Source organism: Xyrauchen texanus, chromosome 49, assembly GCF_025860055.1.
Source record: "Xyrauchen texanus isolate HMW12.3.18 chromosome 49, RBS_HiC_50CHRs, whole genome shotgun sequence".
Classification (NCBI taxonomy): Eukaryota; Metazoa; Chordata; class Actinopteri; order Cypriniformes; family Catostomidae; genus Xyrauchen; species Xyrauchen texanus.
In genome coordinates, this window is record NC_068324.1 from 14559722 (window position 1) to 14585781 (window position 26060).

The window sequence follows — 26060 nt, forward strand, 5'->3', positions numbered from 1 at the left end:
CCATGAGAAACAAAATTCTCTGGTCTGATGAAACAAAGATTGAACACTTTGGCCTGAAATGGCATGCATCATGTCTGTAGGAAACCAGGCACCGCTCATCACCTGGCCAATACCATCCCTACAGTGAAGCATGGTGGTGGCAGCATCATGCTGTGGGGATGTTTTTTAGCGGCAGGAAATGGGAGACTAGTCAGGATCGAACGAAAGATGAATGCAGCAATGTACAGAGACATACTTGATGAAAACATGCTCCAGAGCACTCTTGAACCCTTGAACCCGTTTGAACATCTCTGGAGAAATCTGAAAATGGCTGTGCACCGACGCTCCCCATTCAACTTGGAGCTTGAGAGGTCCTGCAAAGAACAATGGGAGAAAATGCCCAAAAATAGGTGTGCCAAGCTTGTAGCATCATACACAAAAAGACTTGAGGCTGTAATTGGTGCCAATGTTGCTTCAACAAAGTAAACAGCAAAGGCTGTGAAAACTTATGTACATGTGATTTTTTTAATTTTTAATTTGTAATAAATTTGCAAAGATTTCAAACAAAGTTCTTTCACATAGTCATTGAGGTAATGTTTGTAAACGTTTGAGGAAAATAATGAATTTATTCCATAATGGGTTATGCAAACTTCAGCACTTAACTGTCTAAACTATATAGTTTGTGAAAATGTGTATATATATATATATATATATATATATATATATATATATATATATATATATATATATATATATATATATATATATATATATATATATTTTTTTTTTCACAATTTAACCACATTTTAGCTTTTTTAAACGTACAAATTCCATGTAGCCTATCCTATCCATATGATGTCATATTGCATGTGTACAGTGGATATAAAAAGTCTACACACCCCTGTTAAAATGCCAGGTCCTTGTGATGAAAAAAGAATGAGACAAAAGATAAATCATGCCAGAACTTTTTCCACCTTTAATGTGACCTATAATGTGAACAATTCAATTGAAAAACCAACTGAAATTGGGGGGAGGGGGGGGGCGGGGTTGCATAAGTGTGCACACCCTTAAACTAATACTTTGTTAAAGCACCTTTTGATTTTATTACAGCACTCAGTCTTTTTGGGTAAAAGTCTATTAGCATGGCACATCTTGACCTGGCAATATTTGTCCACTCTTCTTTGCAAAAGCACTCCAAATCTATCAGATTGCGAGGACATCTCCTGTGCACCCCACAGATGTTCAATTGGATTCAGGTCTGGGCTCTGGCTGGGCCATTCCAAAACGTTAATCTTCTTCTGGTGAAGCCATGCTTTTGTGGATTTGGATGTGTGCTTTGGGTCCTTGTCGTGCTGAAAGGTGAACTTCCTTTTCATCTTCAGCTTTCTAACAGACGCCTGAAGGTTTTGTGCCAAAATTGCCTGGTATTTGGAACTGTTCATAATTCCCTTCACCCTGACTAAGGCCCCGGTTCCAGCTGAAGAAAAACAGCCCCAAAGCATGATGCTGCCACCACCATGCTTCATTGTGGGTATGGTGTTCTTTGGGTTATGTGCAGTGTTGTTTTTACGCCAAACATACCTTTTGGAATTATGGCCAAAACGTTCAACCTTGGTTTCATCAGACCATAACACATTTTCCCACGTGCTTTTGGGAGACTTGATGTTTGTTTTTGCAAACTTGAGCTGGGCTTGGATGTTTTTGTTTGTAAGAAAAGGCTTCCGTCTTTCCACCCACGTCCAGTTCTTCCAGTAATGTCTCTGTTGTGCCATATATTCTCCACCTGATGATGACTGTCTTCACTGTGTTCCATGGTATATCTAATGCTTTGTAAATTCTTTTGTACCCTTCTCCTGACTGATATCTTTCAACAATGAGATCCCTCTGATGCTTTGGAAGCTCTCTGCAGACTATGGATTTTGCTCTGAGATGCAACTAAGAAAATGTCAGGAAAATCCTACTAGAACATCTGAACTTGTGATTAATCAGAGTCACTTTAAATGATGGCAGGTGTCTAATGAATTCTATTTAACATGAGTTTGAATGTGATTGGTTAATTCTGAACACAGCCACATCCCCAGTTATAAGAGGGTGTGCACACTTATGCAACCAGGTTATTGTAAGGTTTTTCATTTTCCCCCACAAAGATTTCAGTTTATTTTTCAATTGAATTGTTCACATTATAGGTCACATTAAAAGTGGAAAAAGGTCTTTGTCTCATTCTTTTACATCATAAGAACCTGGCATTTTAACAGGGGTGTGTAGACTTTTTATATCCACTGTAATTATTAAATGACTTCACACAAAAAACATAAAAATCACAACAACGTAACCAAAAATTCAAAATACAACCCCCACATCTGAACATATAAGGGCTTGTACTACATAAAAAGTGGAGTGTAGCTGTCTAAATGTGTCTGATTTACCTCCGTGCTATGTAATTAGTACTATGTAATGTAATACTCGCTTACATATTCACATGCTGCACAAAGAAATTGATCGGCTTCTTTCAGCTCATTGTTGAAAACAAATTTTTTATTACTGCATTTCTACTTGTGCTGACTGACAGGAAGACGAAACGTATGACGTCATTGCCATGGTATCCAGATACATTTCAGCAGATTTGCAGAAAGACTAGAATGAAAGTATCGTCAAATCGAAGTGCAACGCTTCAAAATTGCTTCTCTTCTCTGCAAATGATACTAAAGACAATAGCGAGAAGGAAAATTAGTACATCAAAAGTAGAAACAAAATCAGTGAGCCTAACAGCTGAAACCTGGACATAATTACAATGTTTTTGTTGGGACACACTTCAAAACGGAATGCCTGGTCACCTTCCTTAAACGCACCAAGAAAACAATCACGCAATGAAAAATCAATCATTATATACAACATTTAATGCCATGACCTTATGAATTAAAAGACTTGTTGCTCCGATTTAAGACCTTTTTAAGGCCTTATTTTGCGGAAGGGCGAATTAAGACTTTTTTAAGACCCGTGGAAACCCTGTTCCTGGTATTGTAGCAGGAGGTGTGGTGATAATATATTATTATCTGTCTCCAACCCTAGTAGAGCTATGCCTAGCCTCCATTGTATTATTAATTCCTTCTCCAAATGTTTTGGATGGTGAAGTGGTCTAAATCAGAAGCTCTTGCTCAGACAGCATGATGCCCTGCTACGACTTTCCAACCTGGCACCTTTCAATGGCCTAAGCAAGGTAATAGGTATTTAGGCATTTTATTTCCAGTAAATTTGAGAGATTTAGTTGAGTTAATTCTGAACCATTAATGAAAAGGCTCTCATTTGATGTGGATAGGTGGGCTTCACTACATTTGTCTATGGCAGGGAAGGTATGAGTTATAAAATGAATTGTATCCCCAAATTCAATTATGTACTACAGTCTCTCGCTCTAGAAGTTCCTCTTTGTTATTTTAAACAATTTAATAAAATATCGAAGACTTTTAATTTGAATGGTAAATACAAAGACCAAGTGACAAAAGAGGTTTAGGCCTCACCAAAATTGTTTTATAACTATGCTTTTAAACTTAGACTCTTGGCCCATTGCTCTCTTGCACCTGAGAGAGGCCCTCCCTGGTACAACATTGAATGTGTTGTCCTTACCTCAATCTCACCATTGCAATTCAATCACATTTCCTATAGAAGTGAAAATGCATCCCATTATTTCAAACTTACATGCAGTATGGACAAAGGTGTCCCGTATGTTCAATTTTGATACTTACCTAAATGTTTCCTCAAGCATATGGCTGAATCCCAAATGATGTATTAACAAGTCCCCCTTTTGCCTGAAATAATGGATTGAGGGGAGTGTTGCTACAATTGGTGACCTTTATGAAAACTGAGCTTTGAGATCATTTGAAAATATAATCCAGCAATTTTTCAGGCATTTACAGTTGTGCCATCTACTTTTTACTATTTTTGGTGGTAGTACACAACCCCATAAAGCTACAAACACCCTCTGTATTGAGCTCACAGCCTTTGTAAAAGGCAAATGAAGTATCAGTGTATTCCTTGTTGATTCAGAGTCTTGGTGATGGGGCCTTAACAGCTCTTAAGAGGTTATGGGACAGAGATTTGAACTTGGTATTGGAGGTTGGGTAGTGGAAAAGGATAAAAAAAAAAAAAAAAAAACATGTTAAAACTATGTCTAGGGATGCAATGGTACACCTTATGCAGTTTAAGATTTTGCATAGTTTCTACTGGACTCCCTCTAGATTGTTTAGGCTTTGTTTAAAAGATACAAAGATCTGCTGGTGATGTCAGTTTGAGGATGGAGACATAGCCTCTGCTCTGTGCTTCTGCACTAAAATTAAACAATTCTGGTTAAGAGTCCAGAATTTTATCTGTAAGATACTAAAATTGCAATCTGTATCAGACTATGTAATGTATATTGGGTGATGGGGCGTCCATTAAAGTGGTGACAAATATACAAAAAACCTGTTTTGCCAAACTAGTGTAATGATTGGCAGATAGATTATTCTTAGATGATGGAATTCAATTGGCACTCAAGAATGGTTCACCAAATTGAGTGCTGGAATTTGAAAAGATTTAATATAAACAGCTAGGCAGATTAGATGCATATGGTAAGAAATGAGACTTTTGGATGACTATCAGTGAAGACCATGTGGAGAGAAACAGAATTGTGGTGGTAATTGTAAATACTATTATTTTCTCTATGTTGATTTTTATATTTTTTATTTTCTCAAATATTTATTTTGTTTGTTTGTTTGTATACATGTGTGCAAGGTGTAATTTAGGCTTTGACCACAGGGGACTTTTTTGAGCGTTGGAGAGGGGGAAATACTGGGAGTTAAGTTGATTTTGTGTATAGGTTTTGTCTATTCCATATTCCACATAAGAATCAATAAAAATGTTAATAGCAAAGAAGATATGTCGGGAAAATATGGTGTTGCTTTCACATATGGAAATACAATCTAAAAGTGGATCACTCTCTCCTCTTAGGTGTTAAGAATCATATATATGGAATTCAGATTGTAATAAATTGCATTATTGTGGGAGATGACTAAAGCATTGAATAGACAATACAAAAAGTGGCTTAAGAACTTAACACAATGTTTGTTTTATTCTCATATCATTGAACAAGCCCACAGTTGACAGCAATCTGTTTTGCATAGAGTTTGTCTTGTGTTCCGTCTGCACTTTTTTTAATTGTTGCTCTTTGGCCACGTGCACACTGCAGCTAAATTCGGCTCTCAATTCATCTTTTAATGCTGGTATTGACAAACGCATTACCAGAAATTACATGTAGTGCGAATTAATAACTAGTTAATGACTTGATTAATGGTGTATGAGAGATGTGTCAGTCTTCTCCCGGTGTAAATCACACTTACAGATGGGTCTTCATTCATTCAAATACTTCAGTCTCTCTATAATCAGTAGTTTCTCTCATCAGCGCTGCGGTCTCGGGGTAACTTAGTGTAACTTAAATTTAAGTCCAGAGAGTGCGCGTGATGTTTAACAACAGCCGCTTAGACACATAAACAAAACACGGTGGTTCTGTCGATGACAGTAAACTAAACATTGCCGGATGATAATGCATTGCTGGTGGATAATATCTTTGCTCAAAAACAGCGAGAACAAAACAAGTTAAGCTGGTGGCATTCATGTTCCTTGTTTACAGGCAGAGGACACTGAAGTGTTGCTATGGCAATAATTTTGCTGTTGCTGTGACAATCATTGCAATTGAGGGAATCAGTCCTGTAATCCGTACACATGGAACAATAATTTAGGGGATTCACTCCCCCATTTAAATGTGGTTGTCACTCCCGAATCTTTGTAGTGTGTACGTGGCCGAAGTACATTTAAGTGCCTCAGACAGACACACTGGTACATAACCACTGGTATTCAGCATCATAAACGCTGCATTTTTAGGATGCTGTATCAAGTTAAAAGTAGCTGAAACTTTCAAAATCGCATATCAATATTCATGTATTCTGTTGTGCTTCGCCCACCTATTGTGCTTCCTAAGTGAGCGGTTCTTATTCTGTAGCTGCACTGCTTATGAGGTTTGTTGAGGCACGCTACCACCTATTGACGCAGCTCGTAAAAACATATACAATTAATCACACTTAACACGTTAAATCAAAAGCTCTATTATAATAAAAATAAATGTATTTACTTTTTACAAATTTACTGGAGTTGGAGAGGATTGATTACAGAATGCTTTGTGCAGTGAGAGGAAATTGCTGTTGCTTCAATACACTCAGAAACTCTGTGTAAGTGAAGCAAGTGCCCACCGATGTAGGCACAAAACATGAGGCTGAGTTACAGAGCTATAAATCACTCTTGAAGAACAAAGACAATATATCTTGGAAAATAAAATGACAACATGCAAAGGTCAATACATGGACTGCTGTCATATGCATTTTGGTGACATGCATTCGTTACGGTAATGAAGATGGGAAAGATCAGGGTCTTGCCTCAAAGTAACTGCGTACAGCATTGCAGAAAGCTTCATCAGCAACAATCTGTGTCTCTCCTTTCAGGAAGGCCTGGAAATGTTCCTTCACCACCTGTAACTGCTGCTTGTTCAGCTGAAGAAACAGAGAAAAAAAAGAGACAAAGTGTAACTAAAATTGTGAAGGTGTCACTTCTCATTTTATTGACAATATGGCCAGAAACATATGATGACACGAATCCCAAAGCATTGCAAGTCTATACTCAATGAGCATTCTTGCATTACTGTGGTGATAATGTAAACCTGTTTATCGGTCCAATGACGGTCTCCAATAATACGGGTGAAGGTCTCTGAGCATTACTGTCTTTCCTTGTACGCAACACAACAATATTAAATGAAATACATTTTCTCTTATGTATTACCTCGTTATTTCATCTGACTCCATAAATGAAAAAGGTTTTTAATGATATCTGAGCATCATTAAAATTGAGCGAACGTTTGATTATTCTTTTATGTCGCTTTGAGGTCCTCGTGTGTTTTTCTCTACACCGCGGGTCTCACGATCACAAGCGGCCAGTATTGGATCATCAAACAGAGGTAATTGCTATATACCTGAGATCGGTCACGTTCAAGTTCACACAATCAAAGATACTTCAGTATAGCCCCATGGAATTGCATACACTTGAATGTAAATTAACGTTTTCTTCTGTAGAGTTCACGGCCACTATTACAGATGTAAGTTGACCAACATAACTTCTCTTGTAATAGCTTTGGATTGGCCATGCGTTGTTTCCCACATACACTTATCTGGAGAAACATCAAATTAAAACAGAGGTAAGACACACCCGAATTTAGATTGGTCAAGCAGCGTTTGCTGTTCTAAACGGAAATTCCCTTTTTGTCTTTGCAAACCAAGTACACTAGAGTCGATGCCAAATATTAGTCGTCACTAATCTGACGCAGACTTGCGGTAACATACGAACCGTTTAATCTGTTTGGGAAACACAATGTCAGAGTCAGTCAGAATCAAAATCAAATGTTGACAATTTATTGACCAGGTAACAATCAATTCATCAATTCCAGTTAGACAGTGATAAGTCAAAGTTAGACATTTTATCAAAACATAAGAAATTCGAATTGCAATCACCTGATATAAATTACACACAGTAAACTGTGTGGGCTCCTCTGACTACAGAAAACCCTGAGCAATGTGTCACACCTCCTTAAATACCCAAACCATGGACAAAGGGGATTTTGGGAGTGGTTAGGTTTGGAAGTCCTGGGGACATACCTCATTAACATACAAGCAGGGATGGGGACAGGCCTCCAGAATTATAAAGCATTTGGCAAAGACCTTATTACTTTGCTGTCATTAAGTTTACAAACCTGGGAATAAGAGCACTATACCAGACGCACTGAGACATTTTAAATGATTCCAAACATGTTACACTAGTTACATTATTTGTATACATCAGATATAGACTTTTGTTACATACAGATCTTAGGTGATTCTGAGCTGAAGAGGAATTGGTGAGAGAGGAGAGAATGGGGCAGATGTGGAAGGACAACAATGAGGTGTGAATTTGCAGTCTTTGCTCAGTGGGGTGTGGTGCCTCAGGAAGCGTTGCTAATTGCGAGAAAGTTAATTTGTTGATTTTCTCAAAGATCATATTTGCTCTTTGCCTTTGAATGCAAACACATTGGCACCCTGCCTTACAATAACAAAACTCAGTGCTCAATTAGGCGACATAGTTACCATTGAATGTCTATGACAATTAGGGCTGACCTATGATAGTCGACCAAACGTTACACGATGGGAAGAGTCTTGGTCGACCAAGTTTTGATTGGTCGCAGGAAAATGACGAACATTACCGCTGTTTGGATGCTAGGTGGTACTATGGGGTCATTTTCGTTAAGCAGGGTTAGGATTAAGCCTACAAAATAAAGCAAGACACCTTGATTTCAAACTTTGAACTTCGTTTTTTATTTTAACTAAAAGTTCAAATGGATCAGTGAATATTCTTGCTTTAATGATTTTGCATTGAAAATTCATTTATTTAAAAAATGAAAAACTTAAAATCAAATACATTTCTAAATTCAAATTGCACTCCAAATGAAATGAAAAAGCAAATAAATAAATAATACTGATAAAAAAATATTTTATATTTTTATATATAAAAAATATAAAGATTATATTATACTGTTATAATATAACAGTATAATAGATTATACTGTTCTTGCAAAAAAAAAAGAAAAAAAAAAGTCAGAAGACAGAAACAAAGAGGGAGAACCTTTTACATGCGTGTGTTCCAGGGGCGTAGCACCAAATTTTGGGCCCTGGGTACAAACCATCTTGCTGGGCCCCCGTACCAAATATGTATGTATAGAAAACTGACTTCTAAGGGGCCCCCCCTGCCTCGGGCCCTGGGTACTCGGTACCCTTTACCCCCCCCAGTCCGACGCCCCTGGTGTGTTCCATGAGACTGCACACCTCCGTATCAGCACGTCAGATATGCGCATAGACAGCTTTTCTATCATCTATTCATAATAATATAATAAAGTTTGTTTCTTCAAGCACGTGTCTGTGCGTCTATTGGCAAATTATTTGTAATATTAATTTGATAATAATAATAATAATAATAATAATAATAATAGTCTAATAATAATTTAAATGGGAAAATGAGCCAAATATGGTCTTGACATTATCAAAGGCATCAGCTATTAGCGATCACTCTGACCATTGTCGATCCCTGACATCATCGACTGTCGGCACTAGTGTTGTCAAAAATTCCAGTACCAAGTCGGTACTCAAAAAAAAATTATTTACGATACCAGAATTTCTGGAGGTTCTGGGAACTTTCGAACGCTCACAACAAGAAAAAAGATAACGACAAGCAAAGTAGCTGCTGCTGTGGAGTCTCAACTGAATTTTGTCGAAAAGAAAAGTGGAAAAAGCCAGGTTTGGAAATTCATAGGTTAGGGAAATATCATAGATCAGCAAAAACCTATTTGTAAACCCTGCTTTCGCAATTTTCTGACGAAAGGAGGAAACACATCAAACTTAAAGCACATGAAAGACAGACACCCGGATTTATTCAAGCAACTAAAGCACATTATCATTTGCATTAGGGCTGAAACGTTTAGTCGACATTATCGACATCGTCGAAAATACAAATCACAAATAAACTATAACAATGACGCGTGAGAGCAGGAGTTCACGCCTGATGGAGGAAGACTTACACAGATCAGACCAGATGCACTCAAAACTTTCACAGTTTATTTTATGTAGATCCCAAACTTTTAGGGAATGATTAAAAAAAGTACATTCAGAAGCATGTACCGTTGTGGAATAAGCGGAGGCGGAACTCTTTAAAAGGAACATCCCGGCGTTACATCTTAAAAGCGGTTATATTTAATGTGTTATTGCTTTATTAAAGTTCAAATAATACAGAAGCAGCTCAAGTTAATAACTATAAACTCAGAAACTGGCATTTCTCTGTGTGGTCGGTGCCGCTTCAATGAGTTGCGCGAATGTCCCAATCTAAGGGGTAGAGACTGAAACTGCACCCGGCTGAGAGAGACTCGAGCGCGGAAGCTTCATGCAGCTAGATTAGAACTTATTTAATCATAATATCTATATATATGTCCATATGCATTTCTTATCATGAAGAATAATGGCAAAATGCAGCTTTATTAATAAGAGAGCACTTTGCACATTATTTGGAAATAGTTTTTTATTCATTCTATTGTATCCTTGTTTATTTAGGTTTAGATTTTTAGTACTTGGTAAACATTTAAATTAAAAGTTGCAAAAGTTGAAGCAAATCTTATATAGGCGTTCAAAAATACTTTTAAGCATACATTGTTCAGTTTTCTTATAATTAAAAAATAATATATTTAAATTAAAGTGTTGCTCAATGGCATATTTTTGTTCATAGTTCTGCTGCTAATGTTTTGTTAACTTTGTTATTAAAAGAGTGTTGTTTAGTAACCTGTTTTTGTGTTTTGCTTTGGTACCGAAAATGGTATCGAGTACCGTGAAATTTTATTGGTACCGACTACTGAAATTTTGGTACCGTAACAACACTAGTCGGCACAATCCTAATGTGCGTTTCTCTATAAATTAACAAAATGTTCAGACAGTCTCCTTGCTGGATTTTGCCAGTGTTGCTGCAGCTCGCTTCGTGCATGCACTTGTAAAATGTATATTTAAAGGCTCATTATTACGGTTTAATATTTCTCTGTAATGTAGAACAGTGTTAGCAATGTTACTTATAACATTCTTTCTCAGCCCTGGAACTCAACCCATTTGATGATGCCCCCCAAAATATCTATATTTAAGTAATTCAATTAATATCATAAATGTGCGACAACTAGACGATTAATGGCTTAAACTAACTTCTACTAGTCCACTGGGAAAATCTTTGGTCAGGGGCAGCCCTAGTGCCAATATGTGTTTTTATGCAAGCAGCAAGTTTTAAACATGTCAACAAACATTATTAACCTGCTCAGCAAGATTGTCGCCAAACTTTTCTCTCCCATGACAGTAGCTGGAAAAGAAAAAGAGAAATAGAGAAAACTGAAAAAGATGTTAACGCCAAGACATTCACTTTAGAAAGCACTAATCCTAGTATAGCGCCCCTAGTGGCAACACTGAGAATTCAATGCAGAATTGCGCTATAGTATGAACTGTGCTTAAGGGTGCCTTCACACTGGCAGTTTTCACGGTTCGCTTGAAAAATTGGTAATGTGAAAGCTGTCATGCGGACCGGGGTGCGCACTGCCATACCGAACCAAAGACTACCTGTAGGAGGTGGTCTGAGTTAGGTTGCAATGGAACTGTAGCGCGAATCACGTGACTGTGAAAGCAACTCGGACTTCAGTGCGCACTCATTCAGGAAGTAAAGTAACCTGGGCATGCATTTACCCGATGACAACATCATTAGTTTCGACAACACAAAAGGATCCACACATTCCTGAAAGTTCCAAAAAAGTAATGACACCACAATGATATACAAAGATGCAAATTAATTCCTTGCATTCAGCGATCTCCTCAAAAAACGCAGTTTGCAAGCAGCAGCAAACCACCTTCCCCTGGACATCTGATGAAGCGCACATATACGCAGTTGTTGTTCACTCTGCTGTGCATAATGGCAACAAAAAAACAAAAAGTATGATGAGTCGCGTTGTGTTCACCATGCGAGTTTGTGATGACGTAAGATGTACGCAAATGAACCGGGGTTCGATAGAATCAAGTGTGAAACCAGACCAACTCTGCGGGGGACACGGGGAACAAATCGTACTCGGAATCGGACTGCAGCAAACGTGCCCAGTGTAACAGCTCCCTTAGTCACATTTCGGAATGCGGCATGAAATTGAGCTTCCGTAACTAGATTTGTTTGCATTCACATGCTTGCACATTTCAGGCCTAAATCAACCATGTTGCGGAGCATATTTGCATATGGAAAAATACCATAGAGAGCTAAAAGCATGAAATTCACCATGTAAAGAAAATTGTCTCTCCATGAAAAAACTATCCTTGTTTACTTTCTAATATATACAAATGTTACTTGTGCTTTGGTAATGAAGAGTGAAAAATTAAATTATTTTTACATCCTTGTGTATGCTTTAGTAATAGGGGCTATAACCTGCTTTTCCTAGTCATAATTATAGTTTTGACTCATCATAAACTGACATCCAGGACAGGCATTTAAAATAAAATAAAATAAAATTTAAAAAGGCTTTTGCAGAGGCCATGTGTTGGGCTGGACATTCTTAAACAGAAGGAAACATTGGGTAGCTGTGCAGCAAAACACAAATATATGCCAGCAGTTCATATCTCACAATGTAACGCCATTGACACACTTCTCTTTTCATATAAACAAATTTGCTTGCACAAATACACATAAATATTGTGCTTAAGAGTGGCATGCATGCTTTTCAGTTCACAATACAACTGCTTCTGCATACATTCAGGCAAAAAATAGGATGGACAACATTGACAGAGGGTAACCAATGAATGATAGTTCCAAATCCAACATGAAGGCTGCTAGTAACTCTTAAAGACATAAATCAGAGTTCATCATAGGCATAAAAAGGTCACTTCAGTTTTGGACCACTGTCATGCCAGGATCTTTAACAATACCGGATACAATGTAGCTTAAAATACAAGTTGCTATTGACTGCCTTGACTGTGATTCTGTCAAGCAGTGGTGTTGTGTAGCAAACCTTTGGGTTTAAATTTACAGGAGGAGTTGGAGTTGCCCTTAGGCAAATGTAACGGACATTAAACATGCATGACTATTTGTTGCTCAAATGTTATAGCCACTGTAATTCAAATATTACTGCCGAATAGCATCTACCTACAGGAGATGCTTGATTTGAAAGCATAAATCTGTCTAAAATCTGAAGTTATGCCTCAGGAAATCTTTGAATTTGCATTCTACCACACAAGAGTTCCAGATTTCAAGGCTGGGGCTGGCCTTACTTGTTTATCATGCTGTTGAGAATTGGTCTCTGGTTGTAAACATTAGTACTGTCACCACAGGCTGTAATTAAAAAGTGCAATAGAACACTCATTTGTGACATAAGCTCCCAGCAACAACATCACGTATATCTCTCATATCTTTATACACCGATCAGCCACAACATTAAAACCACCTGCCTAATATTGTGTAGATCCCCCTCGTGCAGCCAAAACAGCACCAACACGCATCTCAGAATAACATTTGCTAATCTTCTCACCACAATTGTACAGAGTGGTTATCTGAGTTACCATTGACATTGTCAGTTAGAAACAGTATGGCCATTCTCTGTTGACCTCTCTGATCAACAAGGCATTGCCATCCACAGAACTGCCCCTCAATGGATGTTTTTTGTTTTTGGCACCATTTTGAGTAAATTCTAGAGAATGATGTTTGTGAAAATCCCAGGAGATCAGCAGTTACAGAAATACTCAAACCAGCCCATCTGTCACCAACAATCATTCCATGGTGCAAATCACCAAGATCAATTTGTTTCCCTTTTCTGATGGTTGATGTGAACATTAACTGAAGAACCTGGCCCATATCTGCATGATTTTATGCACTGCAGCCACATAATTGACTGTTCCGATAATCTCATGGATGATTGTGGTGCCAGATGGGCTGGTGTGAGTATTTCTGCAACAAATTTGCTCATTATATTCTACAAATTGAAAGCTTTCCAATAATATTTAAAACATGGTTTTATCAACAGTATAATTGTTGCATTTTTTAAGAATTAGTATAGGATCAGCTATATGCATTGTAAAGTCCATAGAATCCTAAGCTTTAAAATGAAATCTATTTTGTTCAAGCAAGCGGTAGCGGTTATTAATTTATTATGTAATTATGATAGATTTGTTTTGTTTTCCGTAGGGAGTGCCCCACACTAGCCCGGTATAAGCTCAGTTCAATGAATCCTTCCATCAATAAAATATATTAACATATATGTTCAAAAAAGGAGTACAAAACCGGTCATAATAAGTTGATAAAAATATCTAATGCAATGTCTTGTGATAATATATGCAATATGAGATTTAAACAATCTTAGTAGACCAGTCATTTTTGACCAGGAACACAAAATGTGTTAGCACAAAAAAAAAGCACAAGGGTTAAATGCCTCAATTTGGAGGAATTCATTCACATTGGTGAGGCTGCTGTATAAAATTATTTCTAAAATTGTACAAATATTTCAACTAACTATTTGCATATCTCATATCGTTGTGCTTTTATCAATACTTGGCTCTAACTGGATTAAAATTACAAAACAGTAATAATGTCGATAATGTCGACAACTCGTAATAATTCATATGGCAAAATCATAATACAATACAATATCAAATTTTATCCATCCTCCTATACAACACTTAATAAATGAAAGGCAATGTAAAAGAAAAATGCTACTAAATCCTTATTTATGCAATACAAATGATTTATGTATGTCAATAACAGCAATATACTTTCCTCGCCTAGATGTTTTCTTCAATGTAACACAACATTAGGTGCGTTTATATGGACTCTAGTAATCAGTTTGTGATCAGACTAGTAGTACAGTCCAAATAAAAAAGTAACATGTAACCATGTGAATCGTAATTAATTGCCCAAATCCAATGTAAACGTAATTAGGATTGTAAGGGGTGGTGAAAACCTTTTATAATGCTTACGAAAAGAAAATCTTTTCCATGTAAATGCTTGATCGGATTGCTTACTGAAACTGGGAAGTTGTGTGCATGTCCATAACTGACGCAGTAATGACGACGAGGGAATCCTGAACTCTGAGAAGACACGGGACCAAAACAAGATTGAAATATCACATAATATCACATACTAATGACCTCTAGTATTTCAAAGCAAGATGTTTTTACTGTTGCTGGATAGTAAGTATATGGTCTATTTGACATATTTTAATGATTTTTAATTTTGTTGTGATATATTGCTTATTAAAAACCAGAAGCCTTCACGTGATTCGTTGTCCAAAATAATCTCACATGCACAAGGTCTAGTGTGACCGCCCCTTTAGTTCTCTTGAGAGCACTTAAAGATGAACCACATCTCAAGCGCTCTGATGTGCGCGCAGTCTACAGAGGCACATGTCAAACTCCCGCATAAATATTAGTGAAGTATAAACTTATCAAATATAAACTTTAAAAGTGAAAACAAAGCACTCCGGTTTCACTTTAATTTAACAACTGCATAAAAGCCAATGTCCACGGTCATTCACGCATGGCTAAACTGTGCCCCCATCAAACAGCGAGGGAATAATGTATAATCGTGCAGTGTACGCATGTCATAAGATCAATTCAGATTTGATAGTTTTGACATATAGACACGCACATCAACCCGATCACTTTATTTGGCATTCATGTAAACAGTACGTTCGGAATCATCGATCGGATTGATTTAATTCCGATTAAAAAAAAAAAGTGTCCATGTAAACACAGCTAGTAATTTTCCTATTAAAATCATGGTTATGTTTAGGGTTTGGTTTATGGGTAAAATCAGGGGGGGAAAAATCATGATAATGTCCAATGTTATTTTTTCTCTCTATTCAAACTCAAGTTATGATAAAGCAATTGAACAAAGTGCTAAAACATCCCTGAATGGCTTATTTGGTGGGAGGGTTTATTCAAATGAAATAGATGAAAATAAATATCAAAAGTTAATTTGCACCTGGCTCTAATATTATTATAGAAATGAGTGTTCCACAAAATTAGCTAAAGGAAAATATCCCATAACACTCAATGGGTTGCTGTGCTGAGAGGAGACATTTTAGCCTTTCGGTACAGGCTTGCTCTGGTTCACACACGCACTCAGAAAACAAGACATAAGCACTTGATAAACATCATCAATGCTCTAAAGTAAGTTTGATGGGGTGAACCACTTCATCTGCTCAAATAGTACAGGTTTGTGGAGCACTTCTGCATTTGATCTACATTTTTGCACTTTCTCTTTAGTTGTCTTTTGTCTTTCTCTCAAGTTGTCTCTTGTTTCTCATTCTTAAAATGCATTTCCTTTTGTTCATCCTTTTTGCAATCTTCCATTGATGGTGTTGTCTTTGCCACTCCCTGAGCATGACAACCATTGTCATGGCAACATCATCCACAGCGTGGCAAGAGTTGGCTTACAAGGACCAGCCTGGCTGCTGCAGCAATTCAGCTGCAGTAAGTATTGAGCTTTCTTTCTGTATTTTTTTACACTATAAAGCATCAAAAGCTAAAGCACAAATAACTAAACAAATCCTAACTGCCTCTTGTTCCTCGATAAGAGCTGAAGACATCCAAATAAGCTAAATGCTCTATTAAACTAGAAATATGTCTAATCAAATAAAGGAATATATTTTAGGGTGAACTAGTCCTTTCCTATGACATCAAGGAACTAAATCTGATGACTTAGATGTAGAAAGTGATAGTTTTATCTTCATTCCAATGAATGAAGTGTTGTGAGGCTTAAGTGAATTACACCACAGGGCTGGCCATCAGAGAACAGCTGTCACCTGATACTCTACTCCCAAGCCTTCACAAAACACACACTCCTCCCAATAATCAAACACACAAGAACACACTCACCGCTCCTTCAACAAACATATCTCTTAGCACATTGTTACACTGAAACACCAGTATGTAATAATAGATAACACACGATTCCACCAAAAAATCTACATACTGTATAAATGACTTTTCTTTTATACTTTTTAATGACTTAGATTAAGGGTACAATATAGCGGTTGGACATCTGACTGTGAAATCAGACCCTAAAGCTGTCATAGACATGATACCAATTACTGTTCTGACTTTGGCTACGTTCGGAAAACAATACAAGCGTATTTTTTATTGCATACTGCACATTGTGTACTGTATCCTACAGCCTAGTATTTCCTTTAAAAATGTATGTGAAACAAACAGATATAATATATGATAAGCATTTCGGGCAGTATAATGCTATACCATCACATGGCCACAGAATGTTTATGTTTAATTCTGCGAGTTGCACCCATTTTTCACCTCTGAAATAAGTTTTTATATATACGTTTTTTTATATATTATTTATAAATCTTGTATAACAAAATGTTTGTCATCCCGATCAAACAGAGACCACGTTTACACCTGTTATTAAGATGTGTTTTTAGTGTTCCAATCACATGTGGTTTAGCACTAAATACAGGTATAAACGGGGTCTAAAACTGTTGTGATCAGATCACAAAAACCACATATGTATGTTGTCAAAAACGCATGTAATTGCATTTCACTTGAGGTGTAAACACTAATCTGTCCTAAATGCATCCCAGACAGCAGTGGAGCACCACCCCTCGCCTGTCAATCACCCGCTAACAAAAGAGTTTAAACATTGACGGTGACGGTTTAAAAAGAAAAGACCATCCGATTGGAATATTTAAAAAAGCGGATCCAAACAAAACACGAGAACTTAACAGATCTTCTTCGGTGTGTCTAAAATCAACAAGCGAATAAAATCAAACAAATCAAAATGAACATCTGCACCTCAGGTAATACAGGTAATCCACTAAAGTAACTGACAATTCTACTTAAAATGTTGCTTTTGTGCTAAGATTACTTTTCAGATGCATAGGCGTGCCTTTTGTTTTTTTGCACTTTCTTAGTTTATTATCATCCAGTAACACACTACCGATCACAAGTGGTCACATAAGATGCCTTTAAAAGGTGCAAAAACTTTAACTCCTAAAAACTTGAATTGTAATTTTGTAATATATGTAGGAAATCATCACCACTCATATTAAAATGAAGATTCCAGTTATAACCTTATAAAAGCTGTTGTAATCTAAATGGAGAGGGTCTGCATATGGGGGCTGCCATGTTAGAATCACATGACCAGCCGAATACTTCTCGTTTAACCCTCTGGGGTCTGAAGGTATTTTGGGCCCGGGAGAAGTTTTGACATGCCTTGACATTTGTGCTTTTTTCAGTTGCTTAAAAACATATTAATGGCTAAAGTCTGATAACAATGTATTCAGCACAAACTGGGCTACAATAATATGTGAGCAACATGTATGTACAGGTTTGTGTTTTTGAGAAAATAATGTTTATGCATGGTTTTTGTGACCACTTGAAAAAACTAACATTTTAAGTCACTGAAATAAGGTCATATAACACATACTAAACATTTGTCCACAAGACTTTTGAGAACTGGATCTTGTAGCCTAGAGTTTTTGCTACAAATCACTCATTCATACAAAACAATATAGATCTTGTATGTATTAACTTTTGTAAAAAAAATTTAGTGTTGAAAGGTAATATGCGAGGAGGCATGAATGATCACAATATACATTGTAATTCACACATGAGAGACAAAGACCCTCCCCTGGGCCCATCAATGAGGGATAGAGAATGAATGTGAGGAGACTTAATGATCCAAATCAAGTTTTAAGTTAAAAGAAGTAATCTGACTATATATTTTCTTTACATAAAGACTTTACTTAATTTTAGACCTACAATACCATTAAAAGAAGTCTCTTCTGCTCAGCAAGTCTGCATTTATTTGATCCAAAATACAGAAACAACATTGATATTCTGAACTCTAATTACAATATAAAAGAACAGTTTTATATTTAAATATATTGTAAAATGCAATTTGGGATCAAAGCTGAATTTTCAGCATCATTACTGCAGTCTTCAGTGTCACATGATCCTTCAGAAATCATAATAATATTTCTAATATGGGCATATTTAAAGTGCATTTTACTCATTTACACCAGAACAGATATTTGCAAGCAAGTCAAGTCAAGTGGTTTTTATTGTCGTTTCAACCATATACAGTTAGTACACAGCAAAACGAGACAACGTTCCTCCAGGACCATGGTGCTACATAAAAACAACAAAAGACCAACACAGGACCACATGAGACTACACAACGAAATAAAATACCTATATAAAATACCTATATACCTATATAAAGTGCAAGTGCAAACATGTGCAAAGTACGGGACAGTACAACAAATTTCTGACAATGAACAGGACAATAGACAAAGTGCAGCGCCGACCAGTACACAGTAGTGCAAAAAGATGACAGTTTCTTAAAAAAAAAAAAAAAAAAAAACGTAAACATAACATACTATGAGATAGTGTTCTATGCACATAGCAGTTATTGGGGTAGCAGACAGTTATAAAGTGACAGTAATTAAAGTGCAACTCAGGACACGTGTGTGTCAAACCAGTCTCTGAGTATTGAGGAGTCTGATGGCTTGGGGGAAGAAGCTGTTACACAGTCTGACCGTGAGGGCCCGAATGCCCTCACGGCATTCGGGCCCTCAAAGCACAAGCTTTGTTGATGATAATGAGGCAGCATAAACGCTATTTAAAATATAATCTAAACATTCATATCATTTTATATCATTTTTATATTATACAGCATACAATTTAATTCAAAATACAAATGAAGTCATTGTTTACTCACCCCTGTGTTGTTATAGCACCATTTGTCTTTTTATTAACACAAAAGGGTGAAATTGTGAAAAAATACTGTGCTCAGTGATGTCATACAATGGCAGTTTATGGTGACTAGGGCTGTCACGATTATGAAATTTGGCTGGTGATTAATTGCCAAACAAATAATTGCGATTATGACGATTAATTGTCTCTTAAGGCTTTCACGATTCATTGTCATATAAATTGTAATATTTATTAAGGTTTGTGTGTGCTTCATACGCCTTCAAATATACAAATCAAATAATACAATTGGGAAATATTTTACTTAAAATCTTATGAATTTCATGACAAATAATGTTTTAAATATAAAAAAAGAAATTCAATATTGAAAAATTTCTCTTTTGGTCAACTTTAGTTTTGGTCAATTTTAAGTTGCTTTTGGACCGCTTTATTTCTTTTTTTCAAATATAATAAAAATATATATTTATATATTATATTATCCAATAGTATAATATCTGTCCTAATTTCTTCACTTTCATATGTTATTTTAATGCTCCTTGATTAAACCCACTAGCTAGCCCTTTTTCTCATAAAGCAAAACTTATGAGATTTAATTTCATTATTTATTCACTCCACAGAAATAGAATAAGCATGCGTCTCATCCTCTGTGTCACTGCATGTCATTAACACGACGTGTATGGACCCGCTATAAACAGGAATATTTTCCATCACATGATCGTTAAATTAAAGTGAAAATAGTGTGTTCACTATCAAAAACAATATTTGTTCGTTCATATTGTCCCAGGAGTTTGGCGCAAGCCTCTGCTGCACGTGCCACCAGAGCGCTTGAGAAGCACTTCTCGACATGTGCTTTTACGGACAGGAGCTGCTCCGGTTGATGTCATCAGTGCAGCTCAAGAGTTCAACTGAATGACACACAAATGCACTGTTCATGGCATTTATGCTGTATATTTCACTTAAAATTCCCTTATTTGGTCATTAAGAAAATATTGGAATTTAATGTGCACAATAATCGTGGTCATTTCAAATCACTGCGGTTAGATCAAATAACCGCAATCTGATGATAATTTAATAATATCTTCAAATGCAGAAGTATAATTCAGCAGTCTAATAAATTATTCTATGAGACTTAAGATTGTAATGAATGCATCCGATGAAGTTTTGTGAAAAACAACCAAAATCGAATGTGTTTAGTTAAACTGTTGACGAACCGTTGCTCTCCTCTTCGCATTCATGAGATTGCACAAGACCAGTAGTTCACGCAGCCCACTGTGAAATTTTGTTTATCTAAAAACATGTCCGCAATAGTGATACTAAAGTGACTCTCATAGGCGTACATGGAGACAGACATTTTGAGTTTAAAGGGATTGACAGTTGGCGCTGTCGTGCATGGGGTTTACATTTACATTTATGCATTTGGCAGACGCTTTTATCCAAAGCGACTTATAGTGCACTTATTACAGGGACAATCCCCCCAGAGCAACCTGGAGTTAAGTGCCTTGCTCAAGGACACAATGGTGGTGGCCGTGGGGCTCGAACCAGTGACCTTCTGATTAACAGATATGTGCTTCAGCCCAGTACACCACCACTACTCCACTACACCACCACTCGGGTCTGTTTGTTTTGTTCAGGGGGGATTTTCAGGGTTTGACTGTTGCAATGATGCTGAAATGTTGTATTTACAATATTGTTTTTGACATACAATTATATCAAAATGTCAAACATTAATATGAAAAGGTTATCTCTCTCCACATGGAATGTAAATGGGTTGTTTCTTTAAGAAACTAATCTTTCCCCACAGGAAGCTGGAAAATTTGGGAGGATATGGGGTGGACATGTTTTTTTTTAGTGCTGGCTGAGTAAAAGCAAGGGAGTTAATATACTGATAAATAAATATCTACATTTCAATATACAGGTGAAACTCGAAAAATTAGAATATCGTGCAAAAGTTCATTAATTTCAGTAATTCAACTTAAAAGGTGAAACTAATATATTATATAGACTCATTACAAGCAATGTAAGATATTTCAAGCCTTTATTTGATATAATTTTTATGATTATGCCTTGCAGCTTATGAAAACCCCAAATTCAGAATCTCAGAAAATTAGAATATTGTGAAAAGGTTCAGTATTGTAGGCTCAAAGTGTCACACTCTAATCAGCTAAACACCTGCAAAGGGTTCCTGAGCCTTTAAATGGTCTCTCAGTCTGGTTCAGTTGAATTCACAATCATGGGGAAGACTGCTGACCTGACAGTTGTGCAGAAAACCATCATTGACACCCTCCACAAGGAGGGAAAGCCTCAAAAGGTAATTGCAAAAGAAGTTGGATGTTCTCAAAGTGCTGTATCAAAGCACATTAATAGAAAGTTAAGTGGAAGGGAAAAGTGTGGAAGAAAAAGGTGCACAAGCAGCAGGGATGACCGTAGCCTGGAGAGGATTGTCAGGAAAAGGCCATTCAAATGTGTGGGGAGCTTCACAAGGAGTGGACTGAGGCTGGAGTTACTGCATCAAGAGCCACCACACACGGACGGGTCCTGGACATGGGCTTCAAATGCCAAACGTCTTACCTGGGCTAAAGAAAAAAGAACTGGTCTGTTGCTCAGTGGTCCAAAGTCCTCTTTTCTGATGAGAGCAAATTTTGCATCTCATTTGGAAACCAAGGTCCCAGAGTCTGGAGGAAGAATGGAGAGGCACACAATCCAAGATGCTTGAAGTCCAGTGTGAAGTTTCCACAGTCTGTGTTGGTTTGGGGAGCCATGTCATCGGCTGGTGTTGGTCCACTGTGCTTTATTAAGTCCAGAGTCAACGCAGCCGTCTACCGGGACATTTTAGAGCACTTCATGCTTCCTTCAGCAGACAAGCTTTATGGAGATGCTGACTTCATTTTCCAGCAGGACTTGGCACCTGCCCACACTGCCAAAAGTACCAAAACCTGGTTCAATGATCATGGTATTACTGTGCTTGATTGGCCAGCAAACTCGCTTGACCTGAACCCCATAGAGAATCTATGGGGCATTGCCAAGAGAAAGATGAGAGACATGAGACCAAACAATGCAGAAGAGCTGAAGGCCGCTATTGAAGCATCTTGGTCTTCCATAACACCTCAGCAGTGCCACAGGCTGATAGCATCCATGCCACGCCGCATTGAGGCAGTAATTAATGCAAAAGGGGCCCAAACCAAGTACTGAGTACATATGCATGATTATACTTTTCAGAGGGCCGACATTTCTGTATTTAAAATCCTTTTTTATTGATTTCATGTAATATTCTAATTTTCTGAGATTCTGAATTTGGGGTTTTCATAAGCTGTAAGCCATAATCATCAAAATTATATCAAATAAAGGCTTGAAATATCTTACTTTGCTTGTAATGAGTCTATATAATATATTAGTTTCACCTTTTAAGTTGAATTACTGAAATTAATGAACTTTTGCACGATATTCTAATTTTTCGAGTTTCACCTGTATACTGTATCTCACAAACGTGAGTACACCCCTCACATTTTTGTAAATATTTGATTATATATTTTCATGTGACAACACTGAAGAAATTACATTTTGCTACAATGTACACTCACCTAAAGGATTATTAGGAACACCATACTAATACTGTGTTTGACCCCCTTTCGCCTTCAGAACTGCCTTAATTCTACATGGCATTGATTCACCAAGGTGCTGAAAGCATTCTTTAGAAATGTTGGCCCATATTGATAAGATAGCATCTTGCAGTTGATGGAGATTTGTGGGATGCACATCCAGGGCACGAAGCTCCCGTTCCACCACATCCCAAAGATGCTCTATTGGGTTGAGATCTGGTGACTGTGGGGGCCATTTTAGTACAGTGAACTCATTGTCATGTTCAAGAAACCAATTTGAAATGATTCGAGCTTTGTGACATGGTGCATTATCCTGCTGGAAGTAGCCATCAGAGGATGGGTACATGGTGGCCATGAAGGGATGGCATGGTCAGAAACGATGCTCAGGTAGGCCGTGGCATTTAAACGATGCCCAATTGGCACTAAGGGGCCTAAAGTGTGCCAAGAAATCCCCCACACCATTACACCACCACCACCAACCTGCACAGTGGTAACAAGGCATGATGGATCCATGTTCTCATTCTGTTTACGCCAAATTCTGACTATACCATCTGAATGTCTCAACAGAAATCGAGACTCATCAGACCAGGCAACATTTTTCCAGTCTTCAACTGTCCAATTTTGGTGAGCTCTTGCAAATTGTAGCCTCTTTTTCCTATTTGTAATGGAGATGAGTGGTACCCAGTGGGGTCTTCTGCTGTTGTAGGCCATCCGCCTCAAGGTTGTGCGTGTTGTGGCTTCACAAATGCTTTGCTGCATACCTCGGTTGTAACGAGTGGTTATTTCAGGCAAAGTTGCTCTTCTATCAGCTTGAATCAGTCGGCCCATTCTCCTCTGACCTCTAGCATCAACAAGGCATTTTCAGCCCACAGGACTGCCGCATACTGGATGTTTTTCCTTTTCACACCATTCTTTGTAAACCCTAGAAATGGTTGTGCGTGAAAATCCCAGTAACTGAGCAGATTGTGAAATACTCAGACTGGCCCGTCTGGCACCAACAACCATGCCACACTCAAAATTGCTTAAATCACCTTTCTTTCCCATTCTGACATTCAGTTTGGCGTTCAGGAGATTGTCTTGACCAGGACCACACCCCTAAATGCATTGAAGCAACTGCCATGTGATCGGTTGATTAGATAATTGCATTAATGAGAAATTGAACAGGTGTTCCTAATAATCCTTTAGGTGAGTGTATAGTGAGTGTACAGCTTGTATAACAGTGTAAATTTGCTGTCCCCTCAAAATAATTCAACACACAGCCATTAATGTCTAAACCACTGGAAACAAAAGTGAGTACACCCCTAAGTGAAAATGTTCAAATTGGGCCCAAAGTGTCAATATTTTGTGTGGCCACCATTATTTTCCAGCACTGCTTTAACCCTCTTGGGCATGGAGTTCACCAGAGCTTCACAGGTTGACACTGGAGTCCTCTTCCACTCCTCCATGATGATATCACGGAGCTGGTGGATGTTAGAGACCTTGTGCTCCTCCACCTTCCATTTGAGGATGCCCCACAGATGCTCAATAGGGTTTAGGTTTGGAGACATGCTTGGCCAGTCCATCACCTTCACCCTCAGCTTCTTTAGCAAGCCTGTGGTCGTCTTGGAAGTGTGTTTGGAATACTGTCCTGCGGCCCAGTCTCTGAAGGGAGGGGATCATGCTCTGCTTCTGCATGTACGTCACAGAATATGTTGGCATTCATGGTTCCCTCAATGAACTGTAGCTCACCAGTGCCGGCAGCACTCATGCAGCCCCAGACCATGACACTCCCACCACCATTGTCTTTGTACTCCTCACCTGGTTTCCGCCACACACGCTTGACACCATCTGAACCAAATAAGTTTATCTTGGTCTCATCAGACCACAGGACATGGTTCCAGTAATCCATGTCCTTAGTCTGCTTGTCGTCAACAAACTGTTTGCGGCCTTTCTTCTTTAGAAGAGGTTTCCTTCTGGGACAACAACCATCCAAACCAATTTGATGCAGTGTGCTGCGTATGGTCTGAGCACTGACAGGCTGACCCCTCCCACCCCTTCAACCTCTGCAGCAATGCTGGCAGCACTCATACATCTATTTCCCAAAGACAACCTCTGGATATGACGCTGAGCATGTGCATTCAACTTCTTTGGTCAACCATGGCGAGGCCTGTTATGAGTGGAACCTGTCCTGTTAAACCGCTGTATGGTCTTGGCCACCGTGCTGCAGCTCAGTGTCAGGGTCTTGGCAAACTTATTATAGCCTAGGCCATCTTTATGTAGAGCAACCATTTTTATTTCAGATCCTCAGAGAGTTCTTGGCCATGAGGTGCCATGTTGAACTTCCAGTGACCAGTATGATGGAATGTGAGAGTGATGACACCAAATTTAACACACCTGCTCCCCATTCACACCTGAGACCTTGTAACACTAACGAGTCACATGACTCTGGGGAGGGAAAATGGCTAATTGGGCCCAATTTGGACATTTTCACTTAGGGGTGTTCTCACTTTTGTTTCCAGCAGTTTAGACATTAATGGCTGTGTGTTGAGTTATTTTGGGGGGACAGCAAATTTACGCTGTTATACAAGCTGTACACTCACTATACATTGTAGCAAAGTGTCAGTTCTTCAGTGTTGTCACATGAAAAGATATAATCAAATATTTACAAAAATGTGAGGGGTGAACATTGAGATACTGTATTTACGCACCTAATAAAGATGTTCAGGGCTTTTTTATAGATCTTGAAGGGATGTTGCAAGTCGCTGGCACCTCGCATGATATAATATTGAATTTAATCTTTTGATGGTCCTTGATCATAGTGAAGCAAAAGAGTGTAAGCCCCCTAGAGCAACATTGAAACTTCACAGAATGTGTAAAAATCTTGGTCTTATAGATATTTGGAGACTTTTGAACCCATCTGGTAGGGACTATACATTTATTTAATCTGTCAATATGGATTTATTCTAGAATAGATTTTTTTTAGTTTTTATTCATTTCATCTGTTGTGGATTGCTCCAATTGGAAACCTCTTAATCTCAGATAAAGCCCTGGTAAATTTAGAGGTGCTGCCACATAAAGAGAAAAATAAATCACATAGTTGGCGCCTTAATGTATCCCTTTTGCAAAATCC

At 37.8% G+C, this 26060-nt stretch overlaps 1 protein-coding gene across 3 annotated transcripts in view; it reads right to left on the reverse strand.

The window, feature by feature from the left end:
* The window catches only part of LOC127640107 (calcium-dependent secretion activator 2-like), a 216752-nt gene that overhangs the window by 164337 nt on the left and 26355 nt on the right, over positions 1 to 26060 (reverse strand). For all 3 annotated transcript variants that reach the window (XM_052122508.1, XM_052122507.1, XM_052122509.1), the window contains exon 2: positions 6438 to 6551. In XM_052122508.1, coding sequence (XP_051978468.1) covers positions 6438 to 6551 — 114 coding nt within the window. The remainder of the gene's footprint in view (positions 1 to 6437; positions 6552 to 26060) is intronic.